Source organism: Arvicola amphibius, chromosome 7, assembly GCF_903992535.2.
Source record: "Arvicola amphibius chromosome 7, mArvAmp1.2, whole genome shotgun sequence".
Taxonomy (NCBI): domain Eukaryota; kingdom Metazoa; phylum Chordata; class Mammalia; order Rodentia; family Cricetidae; genus Arvicola; species Arvicola amphibius.
Genome location: NC_052053.1, coordinates 14,231,320 through 14,254,325, shown reverse-complemented (window position 1 = coordinate 14,254,325; position 23,006 = coordinate 14,231,320). Strand labels below are relative to the sequence as shown.

Genomic DNA, 23,006 nt, shown 5'->3' with positions numbered 1-23,006 from the left:
AAAATGCTGGGATTAAAGGCATACACCACCATGCTCAGCTATAATATCTTATGTATGTGGCTGGGGATATAGTTCAGCATCAGGGCCTGGAGAGCCAACATTTAGCAGGTACAAGGCCCTGGGTTCAATCTTTAATACTCATGGTACTGATAATCATATAGTTTTGTGCATGGAACAAAGTTCCAGGTGGGGTGGGGCGGTTCCACTCAAATTTTTTGCCTCTGGGAACATTTGGAGATTGGGTCTTCATATTTAGGGATGCTCAACTGGTGTCATTAGATTACATTCATTATCAGGACCAAAAGCTATGAAACCTTTTCTATGGAAATTTTACAGCCTCCTGTCTTTTATTTAAGTCTTCAATAATCAACCAGTTGAAAGTTTTCAGCTTTCTGGGGTGTGTGTGTGTGTGTGTGTGTGTGTGTGTGTGTGTGCGCGCAATGGCACAGGAACGCCATGGCACACTTTCGGAGGTCAGAGGACAACTTGCAGTAGTCGTAGTAACCAGTGTTCTCTTTCCACCAATGTGGGACCCAGAGATTGAATCCAGGTAGTCACGCAGCAAACACCTTTACCCACTGAGCCATCCTGCCAGCTCAAATATTTTCAACTTTCTTTTACTTCTTAGGATACCGATCAGAAAACTCAGAAAAATACAAGGACATAAAAGGAAAAATTATTCATAACTCAGTTCTTTAACTTTTTCTTTAATTTAAACATTTTTGTATTGTTTTGTTTTGTCTTTTTGGCTCAGGTAATTTGGCCCAAACAAGAGCTAGGATCACAGCATCTTCAAGATCTTTGCCTCCACATTTCAGTGCTGGGAAAGCCAAGGTGAGCAGCAGATTGGTACCACTGATGGGGTTGGGAGTGGATGCTGCCTTGGAGCAAATGATGGAGTGGGCAACCTTGCTTCTCTCGATCTGTCCCTGACTGCACAGTCCGCACACGAGACTGGCAGTGTTCGGGAAACAAGGGCAGTTCTGAAAATTCAGAAAATTCGAATTGTGGGATCATTACAATCCTGACAGTCAGGAAAAAATAATACCCAGCATGGAGAAGAATGACATGTGAATGAGGCCTTTCCAGGAAGAGATAAAGCAATTTTCTGTGCTGTCTCCCTCCCTGTTCTATATGGCATTGTCTAGGCCTGCCCTCCTGAGACATGTGCCCTCTACATTTAAAAGCACACAGGTGATGAGTACACAGGACCTGAAGTTTATTCTAGTCTTTCAAAGGAGATGAGCTGAAAGTTCTGACTAAGACATTCAAAAATATGAAGACAACAGTGATTAAGCACACACACACACACACACACACACACACACACACACACTCACAGAGGCAGGCATGGAGTGCACACAGTAACCCCAGTACTGGAACCACAGAGATAGGGTCAGTCTACATTATAGATCATGCTGTGTGAGTGAGATTACCTCAAACACAAAGCAAAACAAAAAAGCTAACACATGGGTACTAAGAGGGTCTGATGGAAGTGGCTCTCTAAGCTGGACCCATCCGAAGGTTCCCGGTTTAGATCCCCATTTCAAAAGACAAACTTGGAACATGGGGAAGGAAGCCCCAAAGGCACCAGGAAACTGTCTAATTAGCCAGGCAGATACCCGGAGGACAAAATTTAGCAAGCCTCATTAGTTAAAATCCTTGGTGGCGGCCTTCCTTGTGATCTGAGGTAGGACACCTGCTTGCCTTCAGGGGATAGGGAGGTCAGAGAGTGACCTGCTTAGGTGAGAGAGGCCTTCCTGCTTCTGCTGTTTGCACAGACACAGGTGGGGTGGGGGCGGGCTTCATCCTGCATCTGGGCTGCACCAGCAGGCTCGGGCTGCTAGCAGGGCAGGCCACAGAGCCTTCTGAGAGGGGAGGGGCTGTAGGGCTCTTTTTCTCAAGAGCTGGGCATATCTATCTCTTGATAGAAGACCTCTTGATAAAGGGCCTTCTCAGGAAGATGGGTAGAGGCACTTCTGAAGTTTTGGAATGCAGATGGTGGGCACTTCCTCGGACCAGGAGAAAATTCTTCAGCTTTTCCTTTGGTTTAAGGGATTGTTTCGAGTCCATATCTTTACAGTAGAATAAATTCAGGAGACGAACGAGGTGAATCTTTGTGATTACGCTATACTTCCAGACTTCTGTTTCATAAGTTACATCAAACCATGTAGATGGCAGTGCATAGTGACAAGAAGTGAGGTTCAGAAACCAGGACGGGCTTTGAACCTAGACTAGCGTATGCTGGCTGCAAGACTGTGGGGGCACTTAACCTAAAAATCTATGAGCCTTAACTTTCCATGTGCAGAATGGAATAATAGCTGTTCTTGCATCTGAGGGTCATTCTGAGAATTCCGTGGCAGAGTGTGGACAGAGTGAGTTCATGTACAATAAGCCAGGTACTGGATTTGGGTTTTAACAACCTTCTAAGATTCTGGGCATGGAGTCTGTATGTCTACGACAGCCTGATAAGCTGTGGGGGACAGCAGTCTGTGACCCCAGGTGCTGAGTTGCTCGGGAGAACTCTGAAGGTTATCTAGCCCCATGTACAGGAAACCAGGCAGGACAGGCATACCAGCAGAAAGTGAGCTTGCTCAGCTCCTGCTGACTTACACTGCTGAGGTTCTTAAAGTGGAAGGGACCCCAATAGTGAGCCATTTTCCTTTGTAAAATACAGCACTAAGCATGCAGGTGATGAGCTGCAGACAGGTGCTCCCATTCCCAGGATGTGGATAATGAAGAGCAGGCGCTCACTCTGCAGTTATGCAGAAATACAGACGTTGAGGGGTCAGACAGGGGTTTCTGCTCACCTCGGATCCCCTTCCTGCCCACGACAACCTTACAACTTTTGAATATGAATTGGTACTTTAGTCTGTATTTTTCCATTTTACTGTAGTTGATTGATTTTAGTGAGCTTCAAAACGGTAAGTATTATTGCTTTAAACAGTGCCACATCCGCTGGTAGGTAGACCCTACTAGTCAGGAGGTTGAGGTGGGAAAATGGGATTGCTTAAGTTCATGTGTTCTGAGCTGTTAGCGGAACACCTAGCCATAAAGCTTAGTGCTGGGTCCAAAATGTCAGATGTGCCAAGAGAAAAGACATTTCAATTAGACAGTTAGATGCATATCTAGATAGATGATAGATAGGGTCACAGATAATAGGTAGAAAGATAGGTGACAGATAGATAGGTATATGACAGATAATAGATTGATTGATAGATAATAGGTAAATGATGATAGGTAGGTAGGTAGATAATAGGTGGGTAGATGATAGATTAATGGGGATGGTGATAGGTAGATAGATGATAGCCAGATGATAGATAATAGATAGGTAGATAGCTAAACTGTACCTTTCCTATAGCAGTAGAAAAGACACATTTTATAAAAATAAAAAAGTCAGGAAATACACATATGCAAATGAAGCTGTGTGCCCCAGTTCCTTGGACTGGGAGAAGAGTCTTTCTTCTGGTAGCTCTGGTGGCTCTTGTGGCTCTTGGGATAGGCCATTTCTCGTCCTGGTTCAGTACTTTCTGCAGGGCTCCTAATTCCTAGGCCTGGTTACAGTTAAGAGTCTGGGCAACACAGTGATACCTCCATGCCAAACAAATTGTCTCAATTACCAAAATGTTGAGAGCTTGCTAGTATTCTCGGGGAGAGGGACTGACCAATCTATCTGCACCTGCTAATAGAAAGGCAGAGGAGCTCCTTGGCGGCCCCGAGCCTTCGGGAGCAGCTCATTAGCTAAGCTGAATAAAAGTGTGGGGGGGGGCAGTACTGAACAAAAAGTGAGGGGAAGGTGAGAGGTATTTCTCTAATGAGAATTTTTAAGTAAAGGGCAATGACAGAGAAATTCCCAGAAGTTGTGTAGATAAGGTGAAGTGAGAGGGAAAAATAATAAGAGAAAGTTGAAGAAAACTCTCAAAAATTGCCACCAAGCTGCAGGCTGGTGCTAGCCAGGGTTTTCCCTTCAGACTTGATTAGCTTGCCCCAACTCTTACCAGTGCGCTCTCTCTCTCTCTCTCTCTCTCTCTCTCTCTCTCTCTCTCTCTCTCTCTCTCTCTCTCTCTCTCTCTCTCTCTCTCTCTCTGCAAGTGGAATCCAGGGGGGATGCCAATGGAATTCTCTTCTCTTTTCTCTCATGTGTATGAGAGCAGCCTTCCTTCAAACAGTTCCCCACTCCTCTTTCCCACTGGCCAGGCAGGAACAGCACCGAGCAGTCTGTGTGTGACCTACCAGCGCCCCAAAGTGCAGCCCATGAAAGAGAAAGCTGCATGGCTGATGCTTCCACACCCGGCTCACACCTTGCCAGCTCCACAGGAGGCACATTTAGACCTCTCATTGTCTTAAGACTATGTCTCCCTAGGTAGCACAAGCTAGCCTCAAACTCACCATATTCCTACATCAGGGTCCTGCGTGTTTTGTTTATGAATGCGTCGTTATGCCCAGCTACCTCAAGTTTCTGATGACTTTGAGCCACACTTTCTCCCCTTCTTAAATAAACTCGCTTTTTAAAATTCAGCTGATGTGTTTCTTTCCATTCCTTTAGAATATATTCCTTCAGTTGGGCATCATTATCCCCCTGCCCCCTTTAACAGCCTTTCTTTTTCCTGATTTCTCTGAAGAAGACTACAGATGTCCTCACCCCACGGGGAGGATGGACCTGGACGGCAGTCTCCTGGGCAGAAACCATATACTAATGACAGTGCCTTCCCATTCCAAAGGCCTTGCTCCACACCCTCGTCACCTATCTCGATTAGATGGGAGGCTCCGTCATCCCGAAATGCCTGTTAGGCACGGCCCCAGCCAAAGCAAGTTTGGTTCTTGAGCTGATAAGGAAACTCGGGTTGCTTGCAATGCACTGCTATGATCATTTTCATCCTGAAGTGCCTTCCAGTCAGCCCAGGTGGTTGCAGAGAAGACAGGCAACGGGTTATACCATTGGGAGCTTCTCGATTGATTTGGTACCCTAACTGCTGTCTGCAGGAAGCAGGTGGGAACTGCGGTGGTAGGAGCAAGCTGGGCATCAGGCTCTGACGGTTGGGATGTTACGGAGGCTGGCCCGATTCTCTGTGGTACAGCTGGGCTTGCGGTCTGCTATGGGTCAGTTGTGGAATGTCTTTCACAGGCTCATGAGTTTGGTCCCCAGCTGGGGGCATTTTGGGAGGTTATGGAGCCTTCAGCAAGCGACTCTGGCAGGAGGGAACAGGTTGCTAGGGGGATAGGCTTTGAATGTGAAAGACTGGCCTGGTTGCAGCCTGCTTCCTGATCCTGGAGATGAGACAGGCCCCCTCGTACTTCCACCGTCAAGTGACTCCCTACCACCATGCCTCCCTCACTACGATAGACTCTATCCCCTCAAACCAGAAGTCAAAATCCTTCCACCCAAAAGTTGCCTTTTTATGGTGTTTTATCAAAACCTAACTAGACAGGTTCCATGTCTTTACAATTGCATCCCAGATTCCTGAAATGTTACACATCTCTCCTCCTCCTCTGCCTCCTTCTCCCCTTTTAAAAAAATGTCTTTCAGAATGTGCACGGTTGTGTCCTAAATCCTCCACTCCCCGAGGTTACTGACTAACCAGCCCTTCAGGTTTTGGAAACTGAAGGAACTGTCCACATCCTCAAACCATTTCCCGTTTCTTCTGCCCCCAGGTAGACACCCTGGAGATGATCCGTCATCCAGAAGAAACTACCAACATGAAGAGACAAACCATGGCTTCTTATTTCCGGGTATGAAGGCTGCTGCTTCTCTGCTCTTCCTGCTTCCGGAAAGGACTAGCCCAGCCTTCCCATGTGTCTTTCTCAGTGTTCTGCTGCTGTGAGGAGACACCATGACTACAACTCTTATAAAGGAAACCATTTCATTGGGTGGCTTACAGTTTCAGAGGTTTAGTCCATTGTCATAAAGATGGGAAGCATGGCGCCATGCAGACAGACATGATGCTGGAGAGGTAGCTGGGAGTTCTGCGTCTTGATTGGTAGGCAGCAGGAAGGAGAGAGAGACACTGGCCCATCCCCAGTGACATACTTCCTCCAACAAGGCCACATCTCCTAATCCCTGTCAAGTAAAACCACTCCCTAATGACCAAACCTTCAAATATATGGGCCTGTGGGAGCCATTCCTACCTGAACCATCATACCATGTGTTTCATGTTCTTTCTTAATAATCTGTGACTGCTTCACGAGTCTCCCTGTTCTGACAGCCATCACAGGCCCCTGTGAGTGGCACCTCCTTTCTCATCTCACGCTTGTTTTCTTCCTGCTAGTACTCACTGATGGATCTGCTCTCCAAAATGGTGGTGGGACAGCCCCACTTCGTGCGTTGCATTAAACCTAACAACGAGCGCAAGGCCCTGCAGTTCTCCCCAGACAGAGTCCTGGCCCAGCTCCGCTCCACAGGGATCCTGGAGACAGTCAGCATCCGCAGGCAGGGTTATTCCCACCGAATCCTCTTTGAAGACTTTGTGAAAAGGTCAGTGTTCTTGTGGATGCATCCTGTGTGCTAGCTTCACCCTGTCTGCCTTTGTCCCCGCCGGGGAGGCAGATCCTTCTCCCCAAACCCCTCCCAGATCTTCCCTCTAAACATGTAATTGTTATTAATACTAGCTGTCATTTGCTTGTTTCAACACTGTGTTTTTATTGTGTTCCAACTACACTGCAGAAAACTTGAGAGTGGTCAGGCTGACTTCCAATCATTTTTCAAAAATGTTCATAAATATTTTATATAAATTCTTGGGTCTCAAATTCTCTGGATATTCCACTGTAGTCCTTCCTAGTTGGGCCCATATTCTGGAAGACTTGGCTGTGCCCAGTGCCCTCTCCACTCCCAGGGTCCGATGCATCACACCATGACAGTGGTAATCAATGTCCTCCTAGCACCTAAGATGTACAAATCCAGGGCATCTTAGGCACTGTCCTTAAATGTACAGTCTTGTTTGTCTATAGAACAATCCAGTAAGCTAGCCTTATTCTTTTCTCTGCTTTCAAGGCGAGGAACTTAGGACACACAAGTAATGTGACTTTCTCAAGATCCCATTTATTGGAAATGGGATCCCAAGACCCAAGGTCAGAAATGAAAGAGCCAGGATTTGAGCACCAGCAGGCCAGCTTCACCTTCCACTTTTTTGTTTGTTTTGTTTTGTGCTTTTTGTTTTTCAAGACAGGGTTTCTCTGTAGCTTTGGAGCCTGTCCTGGAACTAACTCTTGTAGACCAGGTTGGTCTCGAACTTACAGAGATGGCCTGCCTCTGCCTCGGAGTGCTGGGATTAAATGCATGCGCCAGCTTCACCACCCAGCTTCACCTTCTACTTTTTAATCTCTCCAAATGAATGCCTTTTTATGTTTTATGTTTATTATGAAACATAAATCACAAGGTGTGTGTGTGGGGGAGGTTCTAAACTCGGAAGCTGCCTTATCTAAGGAAGCTAGCTCGTTCTTGTGTCCACAGCCGGTTCAAGTGCACCTTGGTGTGCCACATAGTCACAGGCAGGACTTCACTGAAGAAATAACAAGCAGCAGCAGTGCAGCAACAAAAGCCACCTTCGAGAAAGAAGCACACCTATCAGAGGACGCCAGAGTGTAGCGAGAAAAATCTCATAAACTCTGCCTTGCCTGTACTGTCCTTTTATTCCCATTCTGATATCATATACACACATATATGTGGAAGTAAAATACATATGTTAAAATTACCTTGAATATATACATGGTAGCTTACTCCATCGAATCTTCCAAACTCTGCTAAGTCACATGGGAAAATAAAAGGGAAAAAGAAATTCTTGCAAATAAGATCTTCTAAATTTAAAATAAGAATGTAAAAAATTTTTTAAATGTACCTGTGAGCCCTTTCTTTCTTTTTTTTTTTTTTTCAGTCTTAAAATTGGAGTTGTACAAAGGGGGAGCAAAGATAATTTTAGCTCCTGAATGTAACTATTTTTAACCACAAAGTACTGAATACATGAAAGCATTTAAGAAAACTGGTCAAATGCTAAACAGACTGGTACCTCTTTGTTCATGATCAGAAAACCATTAGGCGGATATGAACGAGAATTTCAAAATGTCAGTGAATCTGAGGGTATCAAAGATTTCCAAGCCAGCGAGCTAATTGGTATTTTGAACCTTTTGAACAACTGAACAACAAAATGGATGAGCTAGCAATTTCCCCCTTGATGTTATTCAGCAAATAGGAGCTTCTTATCTCTCCTCTCAGAGTGCTGTTTTGTCAACTCTTAGCAGGAAATAGGCAGACAAAACAATCAAAGGCAGGGAACAGAGGCAGGAGGCTTATCAAACAGAGGTAAATAAAAGGTAAATGCTTCCTTAAGTTTGCTCTCTAATTCTTCCTGTTTTCTGAGACTCAAGCCTGAAACCCCCGAAAGGTCCTGTTTCTTCTGATTGTGTTGTGCCCCTCTGGAACCGGAACCTTCATCCGGGGACCTTCATCACTCCCATCTTTGCAGGCAGCAAAACCTAAGCACTCCCTTGCTGGGTCCTTTTTGAATTTCCTGGCAGATTGCCTTGGAAGAGCTGTCTTCTCCCATGGAGGGCCTTTGAGGAAAGGGGAGCAATCCACACTGGCTCATCCACAGAGCCAAGTGAGTTGGACATCTTCACAGGCTTCTTGGAAGCCAAGCTGTTGAAGGCATCACAGAACAAAGTGTGGCTTCCTTGTTTCCTGGTCAGTGGACTCCAAGGCAGGTTTCCTAAGAAGGTCGGCCCTGTGTGGACACACTGGCCCGCAGGTGTTGAGTGTACACTGGCAAAAAAAAAAAAAAAAAAAAAAAGGGTCAAAGCTAATGGTTTGTTTACTCCAGAAAACCGTGCACTTAATAAAGAGATCTGAGCTATAGTCTCCTTTTGGACATATTTGACAAATAATCCAACACAATAAAAGCTGTTCTCATCTGCCTGGCAGGAAGGCGTGCTGTGCCAGATGATGTCACGCCAGCTTGCTTCCAGTCATGTCCTCTAAGTAGGAGACCTGTACCCACCAGGACTCAGTCCCCAGTGGCTGTTGAGTCAACACACAAAGAAGCTCTTGTTTTCTGTTCTCCCTTAGCACTAGGGTAGTGGGTACCTAAGTAGTGGGTCACAACCATCTGTAACTCCAGTCCCAGAGGATCTGGCACCCTCCTCTGACCTGCATGAGCACAGGCATGCCTTTGATGAACAAATATACATGGAAGCAAAACACCCATACATGAAATAAATGAATTAATAGCTTTTTTTTTAAAAAGAATTGGCTTTATCAGCTGACTCCCATCAGCAGTTTTATGAGGAAACCATTTTCCGTTGTCCTCGTCAATTCTTACCATTGTTGGTCTTTCCAGTTTAGCCATTGTAGTGAGTGTGGAATAGTTTCCCCTTAGAGTCCGGCTTGCATTTCTGCGGTGGCTAATGGCACAAAGCATCTTTCATGCACATGTTGCTCATTTGTATGTCTTGTGTGAAGAAATGATTATGTAAGCCTTTCCCCTTGTTCCACTCTTATTTGTATGTGTTCTGGACTCTAGTCTCTTAGACACAGACATGTCATTCACAACAGTTTTCTTCCATTTTCTCTGCAATCTTTTAAATTTCTCCCCTTCCTTCTAAGTTCTTCTCCCTTTCTTTCACCCCTTGCTCCTCCTCTTTCTTTTTGAGACAGAGTTTTACTATGTAGCCCTGGCTGGCCTGAAACTTGCTATGTAGATCAGGCTGGCCTTGAACTCACAGAAATCCACCTGCCTCGTTCCAAGTGCTGGGATTAAAGCCATCTGCCACCCTACCCAGCGTCTTTTCAATTTCTTGATAGGTTCGCTTGAAGCATAGTGTTTTTAATTTGGATGAAGTTCCATGTTTTCTTTCATGGTTTGTGCTCTTGTTGCCCTAATTAAACAACCACACAATCCAAGATTACAGAGATTTACCCATGTTTCTTTTTCTAATAATTATATAATTTGAGTGCTCCTATTTTATACCGACAATCCATCTTGCAGTATTGTCTGTGTATGTATTAGGTAGGGGTCTTACTTTATTCTTTTGAGTGTGGCCATCAGCTGTTCCAACATTATTGTTTTTCTCTCCCTGAGTTGTTTTGGCATCTTTGTTGAGTGTCTCTGAACCAAGAAACCATTTGGGTTTCTTTGGGATCCTGAATTCCATTTCATTTTATAAGCATTTTTGAACTCCTGTCTACTCTTCTACCATAGCATCCTGAGTGAGCTTTTTGCCTGTTTCACCCCCTGAGACGCCAGCATGGTGTTTATCTAAAATTCCACTGGAAGCATGCTGCTGCTGCTTCTGCTAATGTGACCATCAAGACCCCACTGGGGAAGCTTCAGCCCCACTGCTTGGTAAAAGGGAATCTTCCTGCATTGCTGCTCTGCTTTCTCAGTCACCTCTTTCATCCTTCACCTCTGAGAACAACCTCCAACCAAATCTGAACTAGCTGAGTGTCCAGTCCGGCCCCACTTGTCTATGCATTCCTGAGAATGGGAGAGTGGATTAAGGAAAGAAATAGACAAGAGACAGAAGATAGAGTTGGGAGGGCTACCAGTGAATACTGTAACAAAAAGCCCTGAGTTTATTTCTCACAGTCCTTATATACCCCAATCAAGAGGGGAGGGCACAAGACTTCCATGATACAAAGAACAAGCGAGCATGATTACCTTCTTACATCTCAAAACACCTGGTAACCATGCCTTAAGTCAAATATCTTGTTATCTGGCCTTTGAGGAGCAAAGCTTCCAGTAGCCACACCTGTTGTTCATCCTTAAGGAACAAGAATAGGTTTGAACTCTCTGACTTCTAGTCAAGATAGAACGGATCCAAAACTGTGAGCCCTCGCAGTTGGGACTTGTCAAAATACCTTACACACTCCATTCTTTGGTGTCTTTATCGCATTGCCGAGTCCTCAGTCACCTGGGCAAGCTGATTCCTTGGGACTTTAAGTAGCATTGTCTTCTCTGTGGTGCTCAGTGTAACTTCCCCAGGCTGGCTTAGAAGTCCCTAGGTGCACTTATTATCCAACACTCCCTTCAACCCTAACCACCTGGGAGGCACAGCCATGGCTGTGTCTCTCCTGCCAAAAGTGGTACAGCTCAAGCCAGAAATATTTTAAAAATGTTTGTGGAGTTGAATAAAAATTTCACTGTGGCTGGAGGTTTCTCATCCTACCTGGTCCTACAGACACTTCCAAAATAACCACTTAGATGTTTAATATTAATTGCAAACTGTTGGACCTATTAGCTCAGGCTTATTATTAACTAGCTCTTACCACTAAATTAACTAATTTCTAATACTGTATATTTTACCACAAGGCTCTTGCTTCCATGGAAGCTGTTGATGTCTCCCCTTTACTCTGCCTTCTTTCTCCCTGTATTCAGTTTGGCTTTCCTGTCTAGCTATATTCTGCCCTGTCATAAGCCAAAGTAGCTTTATTCATCAGCCAATAAAAGCAACACATATTCGCAGCGTACAGGAGGGCACCCCCCACCATTTCACCTCTTCTTCTCCATTTTACCATTTCTGACTGTTCCTCTGACCCTTGCTCTTTAGTTGATAGATACATGTGACTGGCTTCATTGAGCTGTAAACTCATATTGCAATGCACATCGAAGATTGGCAGAGTGTGTGTTTTCAGGTCGTCATACCCCTTTATCAGTAAGAGCTCAGGGGAAAAAATTAAATAAATGGGTTTAAAAGGTTCTAACCAAGTTTGGAAAAAGTATTGTCATTTATTAGAGGTCACATAGAAAGAGTGATGTTAATTTGCCAACCTTCTCTCTTTAACTAAGAAAGATGTTTATAAAACTCAAATATATCAAACTCCGTAAGACACAGGAGACTACTGTGTCTCCGGATCCAGCTTCTTCTCTCTTGCCTCACACCAACCCACTCAGCTCACCTCCAGATGAAAGGAGTCACTTGGCGCATCATTGTATAGCATGGGTATATCTCATGGAGAGCTGTGCTTCGAAGAAGCCTGCTTGCTTATATGGTGCATTAGTCATGAATGTCTCGATAATAAGTGACCCAAACTTAAACTAGCTGAAGCAAAAATTAAAAGGGAATAATATATTGGCTTATAAAATCCAGCACTGTGTCTGGATGCAAGACATCAAACAGTTGCACCAAGCCACTTCCTCTCCCTTTGATCTGCTTTGTTTTTGAGGATTAATTCTTATACAACAAACTGACTGTAGCAATTTGGATCACATGCCCGTCCTTGGACCAATCTCTAAGTCAAGGAAGAGCTTTGGGTCAAGTAACATGATCAGCTCAACCCTCTGAATCATGGTGTGAAAGGTCCCATTAAAGGAAAGAGGTGTGTGTGTGTGTGTGTGTGTGTGTGTGTGCAGACCTGTACCCTAGATCACCCAACCAAACAGAAACTTTACACTCATCTATCCATCTATATAGGCCCTTTAAAAATATTTCCTTTAAAAAAAATTTGTGCAACAAAAATTTTTGTTGACAACAGCTAGATGTTACCTTGAAAAACGCACTATACACTGTTTGTTTGCATATAAATATCTTCTTGGTTTTTTATATATATACAATTTCTTATACTTTGAAGATTATCAAAAAGAGTTTCCAATCCCACTTCCCTCCATCAATTCTGGCTCAGTTTGAATTAATCTTCTGGTAGCTGACATAGATCTCTGATCATGTCAGTACATTTCGTGATGCACCTGATGCATGGGGAACCATAGAGGGGCATGCCACTTTCCTTCGTCAGGGTCTCCTAGTGGCTGTCTGCAGTCTCTGCATCGTCTACTTTGTTCTTTTCTTCCTGCAAAATTTTAGTCACTATTTATGATTTTCCTGACAAAAAAAAATTCTTTTTGTTTCTTGAGGCCTGGATTTTCTTTCTTCCTGCACCAATATTCATTGAGTTCTTGATCAGCTGCCTCTGAGTTCTGATTTCACCTGCCATCTCCTCCCTTTTAGAACAACAGTAAAAGATTTTCCTCATTCCTTTTGACAGTGGGTGTTGTGTCCTGGAGTGCGGGGGTGGGGGTGGTCCAAGCTGACTCAAATTTGACTTCTGAGCAGAATCGCAGCTCTACAGCACAGCCCTGATTCTTACCCTGACCTCAAAGATGGCACCGTATGGCTAGCTACCCACAGATTCCTTGGTGTTGATTCAATAACAAGGTGGCATTTGCCCCAGTAAGATTCCAGTGAGCTGGTTTTCTAGATCAGCTCCCAGGCTTCTGGAGTCCAGTGCAGGAAGAGAGCACATAGTCTTCTGCATTCTGGATGTGCATGCATGCAATTATTCTTCACATACCACTCAGCTTTGAATGTTACATCCAAAATCTTCTACTCTGGGAAATCATCCTCAAGAGCTAGAGAGAAAAGTCTGAGGTTTTGGCTACTTCTTCATTAATGTTCTTATTTTTTAAATTTAATTTAGAATGTATGGATATTATGCCTGTATGTGTGTCTATGCACTACATGTGTGCCAGGTACCCATGGAGGCCAGAAGAGGGCATCAGATTTTCAGGAACTGGAGTTTGAGATTGCTTGAGCTGCCATATGGGTGCTGGGAATTGAACTCAGGACCTCTGGAAGAACAGCCAATGTTCTTACCCGCTGAGCCCATGATGCATTTTTGTTGTTGTTGTTTTTTCAAGACAGGGTTATCTGTGTAATATTCCTGACTTGTCTGGAACTTGCTTTGTAGACAAACCTAGCCTTAAACTCATAGATATCTGTCTACTTCTGCCTCCTGAGTTCTGGGATTAAAGGTGTGCATCACCACACCCAGCTGAAGAAAAATTTAAAAAGCAAGTAATTCACTGCAAATCATTTTTCCTCCATTGCACACTTAAGTTTCTTTTTTACAGATTATTACTTTATTCTTGACCCAAGACATCCCAGTTTTTCATACCATGAGGCAGTCCAGCTAAGGAAAACCTTTCCTGTCTTATCCTGTCTCTTTTCTTTTTTCCTCTTTATTTTTCTTAGTTGCATATATTTGTTTATTTTGTGGGAGATAAGAGTGTGTCCATGCCATTGTACCTGTGTGGACGTCAAAGGACAACTTGCAGGAGTAGTCAATTTTATTCCTCTACCATGTGGGTCTTGGGAAATGAACAGGTTGTGAACAGGTTAGCAGCAAATACTGTTGCCTGTTGAGCCAATGAATCAGCCCTTGCCTTCTCCATTGGAGGAGGTTTGATTTGAAATCTCACTAACATGAACAATACTTTGTGTTTTTTCCTTTCTAATCATCCCATCACGTGGTTTAATATTTCTCCTTTCCTTTTGTATGCCTTCCCTTTGTGATTAAAATGAAATTAAGGAGAGTGAAACAGTTAAATTTCCTGCTGTCATAACAAGTGTGAAGAAGCATAAGTCTAGCTGTGGATTAGTGGACCAATTAGTACATTTTATGTCCATCAAGGGTCCGAGTTCCTCAGGAGCTTAGACACTAGAAAAGAGATGCAACAATCCTATTGTTACTTGGAGGATTGTTCTATTCCCTCCTGTACCCCCACCACTACTTTTGAGCTTCCTTTGTACCTAAGTTTGAAATTCTGATCCTCTGTCAATCAAATTAGTCTGTTCTTTTCTAATTTAGTCACATCCAAGTTCTCAGGACAGAGGCAGAATGTAACCAGACTCTTGCCTCCACTTCCCAAGTGCTGGTATTATACACATGCACTACCATTCCCAGCTAAAGTTTAGATTTCTGTTACAAATTAATGTATAAATGAACAGCCTTTATTGCTGTCTCTCAGTCTCACCATGGTTTTCTTCCTTCATTTAAACTTGCAAAGCGTCAGCAGCAGAGTCAAAAACATTAACACATACCTAGTGTGTGCCAAGAGTTGTCATGTGATATTAGTCACATGACACATTAGATGGGCCTTTAAGAATGTCTGTGCAGGGTTTTTCTTAATTACATTAATATGAGCATTGGAGGACCCATTCACTGTGGACAACACCCTTTCTCTCGGTAGGGTATCCAGGACCGAGTAAAACTGGAGAAGGTGAGCCATGCACTAGCAAACACATATTCGTCTCTGGGTCTTGACTGTGACTGGTTCTCTTGAGCTCCTGTCATTTTGATTTCAGTGCTGTGATGGACTATAATGCGAAACTTGTGAATTAAAATAAACCCTTTCTCCCTTCAGTTGCTTTTGTTGGGATATTTTATAACAGCAACAGGGAGAGGCACCAAGACATGCAATGAGTACTAGAACATCAGAGAAATATATAATCCCAGGCCTTCAGCAGAACTTCTTATCCCAAGGCCTAAGGATGTAATAGATATAATCATTTTTCTTGTTTGGTAGCAGATGGTGGCCAGCTGTTCACTTTCTTTACTGAAGGATAAACACAAAGGGAGAAAGAAAAATAAAATGGCTTATGGCAAATATAAGAACTTAATAAATGAAATCTGGAATTTTAGACACATAAAGGGAAGTGGGCAATTGGGGCTAATTATCAAATTATCCAGGCAAAATTGCTGTGCTACATCTGTTATCTACATGAAAGAAAACTATTTATGTGGATTAGATTATTCAGATAATTATCCAGTGTTTTGGGGTCTCTGATGAACCAGGCTGGATAGTCATGGATGGAGACAGAGGATCCACAAATGACTACTGGAGACAGGAAGAGGTCTATGATTCTACCACGTGGTCAGGACTCTGCTACTTGTGGACAAATGATATTGATGCAATTTGTAGATTTATAACCCTTTGACTGGGACTTGGGCCTGAACACAGGACTGAACAATAACAATCTTTATCTAATATTTTAAATTACTTTTAATTACAAAAATGTGTGGCTCATTTCCTCCAACATTATTAAATATTTTATATATAAGACTGAATTTCTGTTCCCATATTCCTAATTCCATTCCCCAGCTTCTGCTCAAACAAGGTTTCTTTCTGCCATTATGCTTTTAGTAGCTTTAAACTTTCAAAGCACATACACACACACACACACATACACACACACACATACATACACATACACACATACATACACACATACACACACATACATACACATACACACATACATACACATACACACATACATACACATACACACACATACACATACACACACATACATACACATACACACATACATACATACACATACACACACACATACACATACACACACATTCACACACATACACACACACATACATACACATACACACATACATACACATACACACACATACATACACATACACACACATACATGAGAAGCGGGGGTTTAGGGGAGAGAGGAAAGCCCCATTTTGAGCTTAACTCAGATGCTACTTTTGTACCATTTGAAAGCTTGCCTTTGTATTTAATATTGTGCACTAACTGTAGATCCATATAGTTCCTGTAGATCCGAATAGCTCCTGCATATCCGTATAGCTCCTGTAGATCCGTATAGCTCCTGTAGATCTGTATGGTTCCTGTAGATCTGTATAGTTCCTGTAGATCTGTATAGTTCCTGTAGATCCGTATAGTTCCTGTAGATCCGTATGGCTCCTGTAGATCCGTATAGTTCCTGTAGATCCATGTAGCTCCTGTAGATCCGTATAGTTCCTGTAGATCCGTATAGCTCCTGTAGATCCGTATAGTTCCTGTAGATCCATGTAGCTCCTGTAGATCCGTATAGCTCCTGTAGATCCGTATAGTTCCTGTAGATCCGTATAGTTCCTATAGATCCGTATGGCTCCTATAGATCCGTATGGCTCCTGCAGATCCATATGGTTCCTGTAGATCCGTATGGTTCCTGTAGATCTGTATGGCTCCTGTAGATCCGTATAGCTCCTGTAGATCCGTATGGCTCCTGTAGATCAATATAATCCCACAGTTTTCACACATTCCTTCCACTTCCCCATGGACTCTGGTTCTTATCTAGCCTTTTCTCCACTGTGAATATAGAAATTATTTCCAATTCCTAACAGCAATACTAAGCAAACAATCCTAAATACTGAACATGTGAGCGTTTCTGCAGGGTGGATGGACTCTGGGCAATTGACTTTTTCAGGAGGAAAAAGACGATTTTCCCTAGAAATGCCCCTAAGTGATTTATGTTAAACAAAGAGACAAGATGGTGGAATTTGTGGGGTCCCTTCACTTCCTTCAGAGGCACTTTCACTGGGGGTTCATCACCTTGTTTTGGAATTCTGTTTCTTACAATGGTTCTCCAACTTTCTCATCAAACACAGTCTCCTGGAGGGCTCTTTGAAAATACAGGCTCCTGGTCCATGCTCCCAGAGTTTCTGATTCAGTAGGAGTGTGTGACTTCAGGAGATGGGTGGGCACATTTACATTTTAGCAAGTTTCTAAGCATTGCAGCTGCCCATGGCCTGGGACCACACTGAGAGGCACCCTACTAGGTGACTCTTCAGAATGTCCTGTGAGAGAGAACTTGGCTGAGTTACTAAAAGCTCCAAACATACTTCCTAGAGAAATTGTTAGGAACCTTCTTCACACTGATCCAAATATTTCAACAATAGTCCTGGGCTTTGGACAGTAGGCCAATGGCAAACATGATTTTTAAAAGATATACAATTCTTTAGGCCAGGAGAGAAGTCAGCATAGCATCTTTGTTTGAAGGCCTCCCAAAGGGTCCTCTGGTCCAACCATCTAGACAAAACACCTAGAAATTCCTTGACAGTACCCTCAACTTTCCCAGTTAGCTTCCTGTGGACAGTTTCAGGGTCCAAACATTCACCTCCTGATCCCCAAGGCACCCTGCCCCATGATCACTGCCGTATCATGTGAACTCTAGGTAAAATCTGCTTCCAGAAGCTTCTGAGCACTTGCCTCAGTTCTGTCCTCTGGCATCACTGGATAAGTCATGCCTACTTGAGGTAATTAATTGTCATGTTCCCTAAAGCCAGAGATGTCAGAGACATTTACTAAAGTGCAGATCCCCACGGCCAACCCTAGAGATTTAGACTGTGTCCAAAGCATCCCCAGTAGAGCTTAGGAGCCAACATCTTTTTTTTTTTTTTTTTTGCCTCCAGATGATTCTGATCAGTTGGTCTGCACATGACCCTTTAAGAGACCTTGCTCTTTGTTTCTAAGCCCAGTGCTTTCAGCTCCTTCAGTATCTACCATCATGACATGGTTTAAATTACCTCACTATCCTGATTGCTTAATGCTGCCTGTCAGAACATCCCCAAATATACCGAGATCCCCTTCTACCACCACCTTGGTGTAGTATTCTTTTTTTTTTTTTTTAAAAAAAAACTTTATTTAACTTTATTTCATGCGCATTGATTGGTACAACAATGTCAGATTCTCTGGAACTGGAGTTACAGACAGCTGCGAGCTGCCATGTGGATGCTGGGAATTGAACCCGGGTCCTCTGGAAGAGCAGTCAGTTCTCTTAGTCACTGAGCCATCTCTCCAGCCCGTGTAGTATTCTTCATAGGACATATCCCCACCCAAATTGGTGTCCTCCCTATTTTTGTTTAATGTTTATCATCCCCAGTATTATATAAGCTTCATGAGGGAAGGGAAGTGTCTACATTGCTTACTTGTACCAGTTAGCACCTCTACCAGTGTCTGGCCCATCGTGTATTAATTATCTTTTTCCTTGCTGTAACAAAACACCCAAGGCAGGAAGCTTATAAAGAAAAGAGGTTTATTTAGATCATATCTTTTTTGAAAGTTCAAGTTTATGGCACTAACAAGAGATCAGCTGTGGAGAGTTTACATCCTAGAGCCATGACAATGGCCGGAAGAGTCCACATCTTGTTACAGGACACCAGAGGCATAGGTGACAGACTCAGGATTTGGTAAGGATCTTTTCCAGGAGGCCTCCAATGACCTAACATTTCCTAATGGCCCCAGCTCTTAAAACTTTAGCTATCTCCAAAACCCACCACTTTGAGGACTAACCCTCAACCACAAGAGCCTATCGGGAATATCTGAATTACAGATTGCACAAAATCGTATCTGTGAATAAGCAAAGGAGATGGAAAACCAACATAATACAGAAAACATGGAGACAGTGCAGGCAACAAATTCTAAAATGACCCAGGTGAACTCCCACAAGTTGAACTTGGACCTCCACAGATGCACTTTGGCATCAATGTGTACCCACAAACACACACACGCGCGCGCACACACACACACACACACACACTCACTCACACACATACATACATACACAATAATAATAATAGTATAGTATAGTATAAATACATTGTTTTAAAGAAAATGAAAATTAAGAGCACAATTCAATAGTCAGCTCTCACATCCATAGGTTCAGTATCAACAGAGTTGACCAACTTGTCTTGATAATATTGTTTGAAAGTTCACAGCTGTACTGAGTATGCACAGATTTTTTTTCCCCTTAAAATTCTGTGAATCTGAGCATCCTGGAACCAGTACCCATGGATACTGAGGGATAACTGTATCATTTGGTATATATGTTGGCAGTCATCAGTAAGTTCAGACTCCTTGAACTGTCATAGGTGGAGAGAGATAAACTCAAGTGATATATTATAAATTGGTGTGACCTCTTAAGAAAACATTTATATTATAAATTGGTGTGACCTCTTAAGAAAACATTTATATTATAAATTGGTGTGACCTCTTGAGAAAACATTTTGACGATTGGTAGAGTCTATCATGGACATATTCTACGAACTGGTATTTTACTTTTGAAAATTATTCGTAGAAAAGGTGTCATATGTGGTTTGGGACTCACTAAGCCCATTAGGACTGCCCAGTGTTGTCAGCCCAGGAGCAAGGACTGCCTGACTTAAGACATGACTGTGCCTTTTGGGCCAAGTCCCTCTAGCCTGGGTATTTGCATTCTGTCTTTCTCTTGTCAGAAGATAACATACAGAAGAAGACAAAAATCACGAGTGGAATACAGAAGTGTTCAAAGCATCATTTTCTACATATGATAAGAGGGACTAGGTGGATGCTATCATCGGTTCATAGGAAAGGTCTAGGCGGCACGGCTTCTGCAAAGCAAAGGAACATTGCAATGAATAACAAGCAGGGACAATACTGGTTTTCCAGAGTGGGGAAGAAATCAATTAAGATGCCACCAGGCTCCGCTGGCTTTCTGTATCTATCAGGAGCTGCCATTCAGCAATGCTGAAGATGGCATTGAGGGCCTTGTGTATCCTAAGCCAGCCCTCCGCCACCGAGCTACAGCTGCTGCCCCGTGCCAGCTGTTTAGAAAGAGCCACAGAGCGTCTCAGAGAGGAAGAGCAAGGCTAGAATCTGATAACCCACACGGGTTTGGAAAGACAATGCGTACAGCTTTCCACTGGGAAGCAAATTTTCCTATCCCACTCCAAACACGATGCTGGTGGATGGGAGCCTCACAGCTGCTGCTCAGCCATAGGAAATCAACGCTGCTAGCAAAAGCCTCATAATCCAGCTCCCCACAGGAACACACTGGTTCTAGAGGCAAAAAAATGCTGGGGCATCCCAGCTGCCAGTTTGAGAGTCAGACCATGCTGTGGGGGGCATGGGCTCCAGAGACACAAATATGAAGGGGGCAGAGGCCTGTGTTCACATGAGAAGGTGGTCTCAGATTGTCCTCTTACCGCGTCCCCAACTGTGAGCCATCTTCTTTCTACCTTCCTCCTCTATTCAAAGGCAGACAGACAGATGGCGGGTGTGTGTACATGTGGCATATCGGAAGGATGCACACACATCAATAACTCCACTCCCTCCAGTGTCTTAATGTTTCTTAGAGGGGCCAGCTAGGCCCCTGGAGCACCGAGCCGCAGAGTTTCGCCAGGACAGGAAAGCTCTGAGGCCTGTGGGCATGTGGAGGGGCAGTGGGACAGGTTACCCCAACTGCTCACACATAGTTCAGAAACCTCTCATCTAGGTGGAGCCGGAATTCTTTCACCTGAGGAAGAACTGGTAGTGAGGAAAGGAATCACCTGCCATATCCTCTTGTTTCAAGGGGGTGGGAAGGCCTGGTTTCTACCCTGTCGCGGCATCATAAGAAGCAGAGCACAGGGGCTGGAGAGATGGATCAGTGGAGAGGAGCGCTAAGTGCTCTCCCAAAGGACTCGGGGTTCAAATCCCAGTGTCCACAGGACAGCTCACAACTGTCTGTAACTCCAGTTGCAGGGAATCCAACACCCTCACACAGACATATATAAGAAGGCAAACAAACAAACAAACAAAAATAGTGCAAGAAGAAGCTGTCTTACAGCTTTGTCTGTTCAAATGGCAGAGTGGGTGGAGCTCATCAAGTATTCCAGAGACTTAGAGTGTGTGTGTGTGTGTGTGTGTGAGTGAGTGTGTGTGTGTGTGTGTGTGTGGCCAGGAGAGAGAAAGAGATAGAGAAAGAGAGACAGACAGAGACAGACAGACAGACAGACAGACAGACACACACACACACACGAGAGAGAGGGGGGTCACGAGAATGTGTGCATGTGTGTGTGTGTGGGTGTGTGTGTGAGGGTGTGGGTAGCCAGGAGAGAGAAAGAGAGACATAGATAGACACATACATATGTGCACGAGTGTGCAAGCACACACACACATAGAGGTCACAAGAATGTGTGCGTGTGTGTGTGTGTGTGTGTGTGTGCGCGCGTGTGTGTGTGTGTAAGGGTGTGGGTAGCCAGGAGAGAGAGAGACAGAGATAGACACACACATATATGCGCGAGCGTGCAAGCACACACACACACACAGAGGTCACGAGAATGTGTGCATGTGTGTGTGTAGCAAAGTTTAAAATGTTCCCTTTGGCGTTCTTACTCATATGGTTGGTTTTATTCTGACATTTTGCTACATGGTTTTTATTAGTCACATCTGATCTGCCATCACTGTCTCCTCCTCCTCCTTCTTCAAGATTTATTGAACATTTTGCACAGCTTCATTTTATCTCCTTTGTTGATCTGTTACTTGTAGCTCTTTGCTCGGTTGTTTTAGGGCTGGCTTTGTGATTTATGCCACGCATCTTTATTTCTCTTAGCCTGCCTTACATCCACACTGCACCTTTCCACACACAGCATAAAACACTTGTGATAACCCACTTCTGTCTCTTTTCTCCTGATCTTTATGCTATGCTCGTCCTATATTTCATGTCTCTGTGTATTATAAATCCGATATATTACTATTATTTTGGCTCAGTAAAAATAGGGTAGAGATATTTAAGTCATAAGAAAAGTATTTTGGATAGTTACCATTAGATAGTTCTCATAGCATGCCCTTCAGTCCTTTCGATAGAGTGAATCCTCCCATCTGGAATTATTTTCCTTCTTCAGTGATGGACTTCCTTTAGCATTTCTTTAGGAGAAGATCATCTAGGGATAAATTCTTTCAGCTTTTATTGTGTCCTAAACAGTCCTTTCTTGCCTTTGTTTTTGTGTGGTGTCTTCCCTGACAGTTGGATTTATTTTCTTTTGGTGCTTTCAGGATTTGCTCCACTGTTCTCTCACTCACATTGTTCCTATTGAGAACTCGCTGGGCAGTGGTGGTGCACGCCTACAATCCCATCACTGGAGAGGCAGAGGCAGGTGGATCTCTGTGAGTCTGAGGCCAACCTGGTGTACAGAGTGAGTTCCGGGATAGCCAGGGCTACACAGAGGAACCCTGTGTCGGAGAGAGATAGAGATATAGAGAGAGAGACAGAGACAGAGACAGAGAGACAGACACAGAGAGACACAGAAAGACACAGAGAGACAGAGAGACAGAGACAGAGAGAGACCTCTGCTGTTAAATTTGTCTGAACTTCTCTGTGTAGCTTGTCTTTTTTCTGTAAGATATTCTCCTTATCACTGGTTTTGACCAATTTCATTGACCGTCCTTTGATATAGCTGCCTTCAGTTTGTGTGTGGAGTCCACTAAGCTTCTTCAATATGTTGGTTTATAGTTTTTATTAAATTTGGAAAAGTTTTAATCACCCTTTCTTTGAACATTTTTTTCTCTGTGTCCTCTTTTAACTCTCTTTAGGAACTCTGGTTAGATATATTTAAGTCTCTTAAAAATGACCCACAATTTACTAAACCTTTTGCTTTTCAAATTATGTTTTCTCTGTTCTGATTTTTAAAAACT

At 43.5% G+C, this 23,006-nt stretch overlaps 1 protein-coding gene across 1 annotated transcript in view; it reads left to right on the top strand.

The window, feature by feature from the left end:
* Myo3b (myosin IIIB) overlaps window positions 1-23,006 on the top strand; it is a 293,201-nt gene that overhangs the window by 167,881 nt on the left and 102,314 nt on the right. The window contains exons 22-24 of the mRNA XM_038338032.1: window positions 755-834; window positions 5,653-5,730; window positions 6,267-6,472. Coding sequence (XP_038193960.1) covers window positions 755-834; window positions 5,653-5,730; window positions 6,267-6,472 — 364 coding nt within the window. The remainder of the gene's footprint in view (window positions 1-754; window positions 835-5,652; window positions 5,731-6,266; window positions 6,473-23,006) is intronic.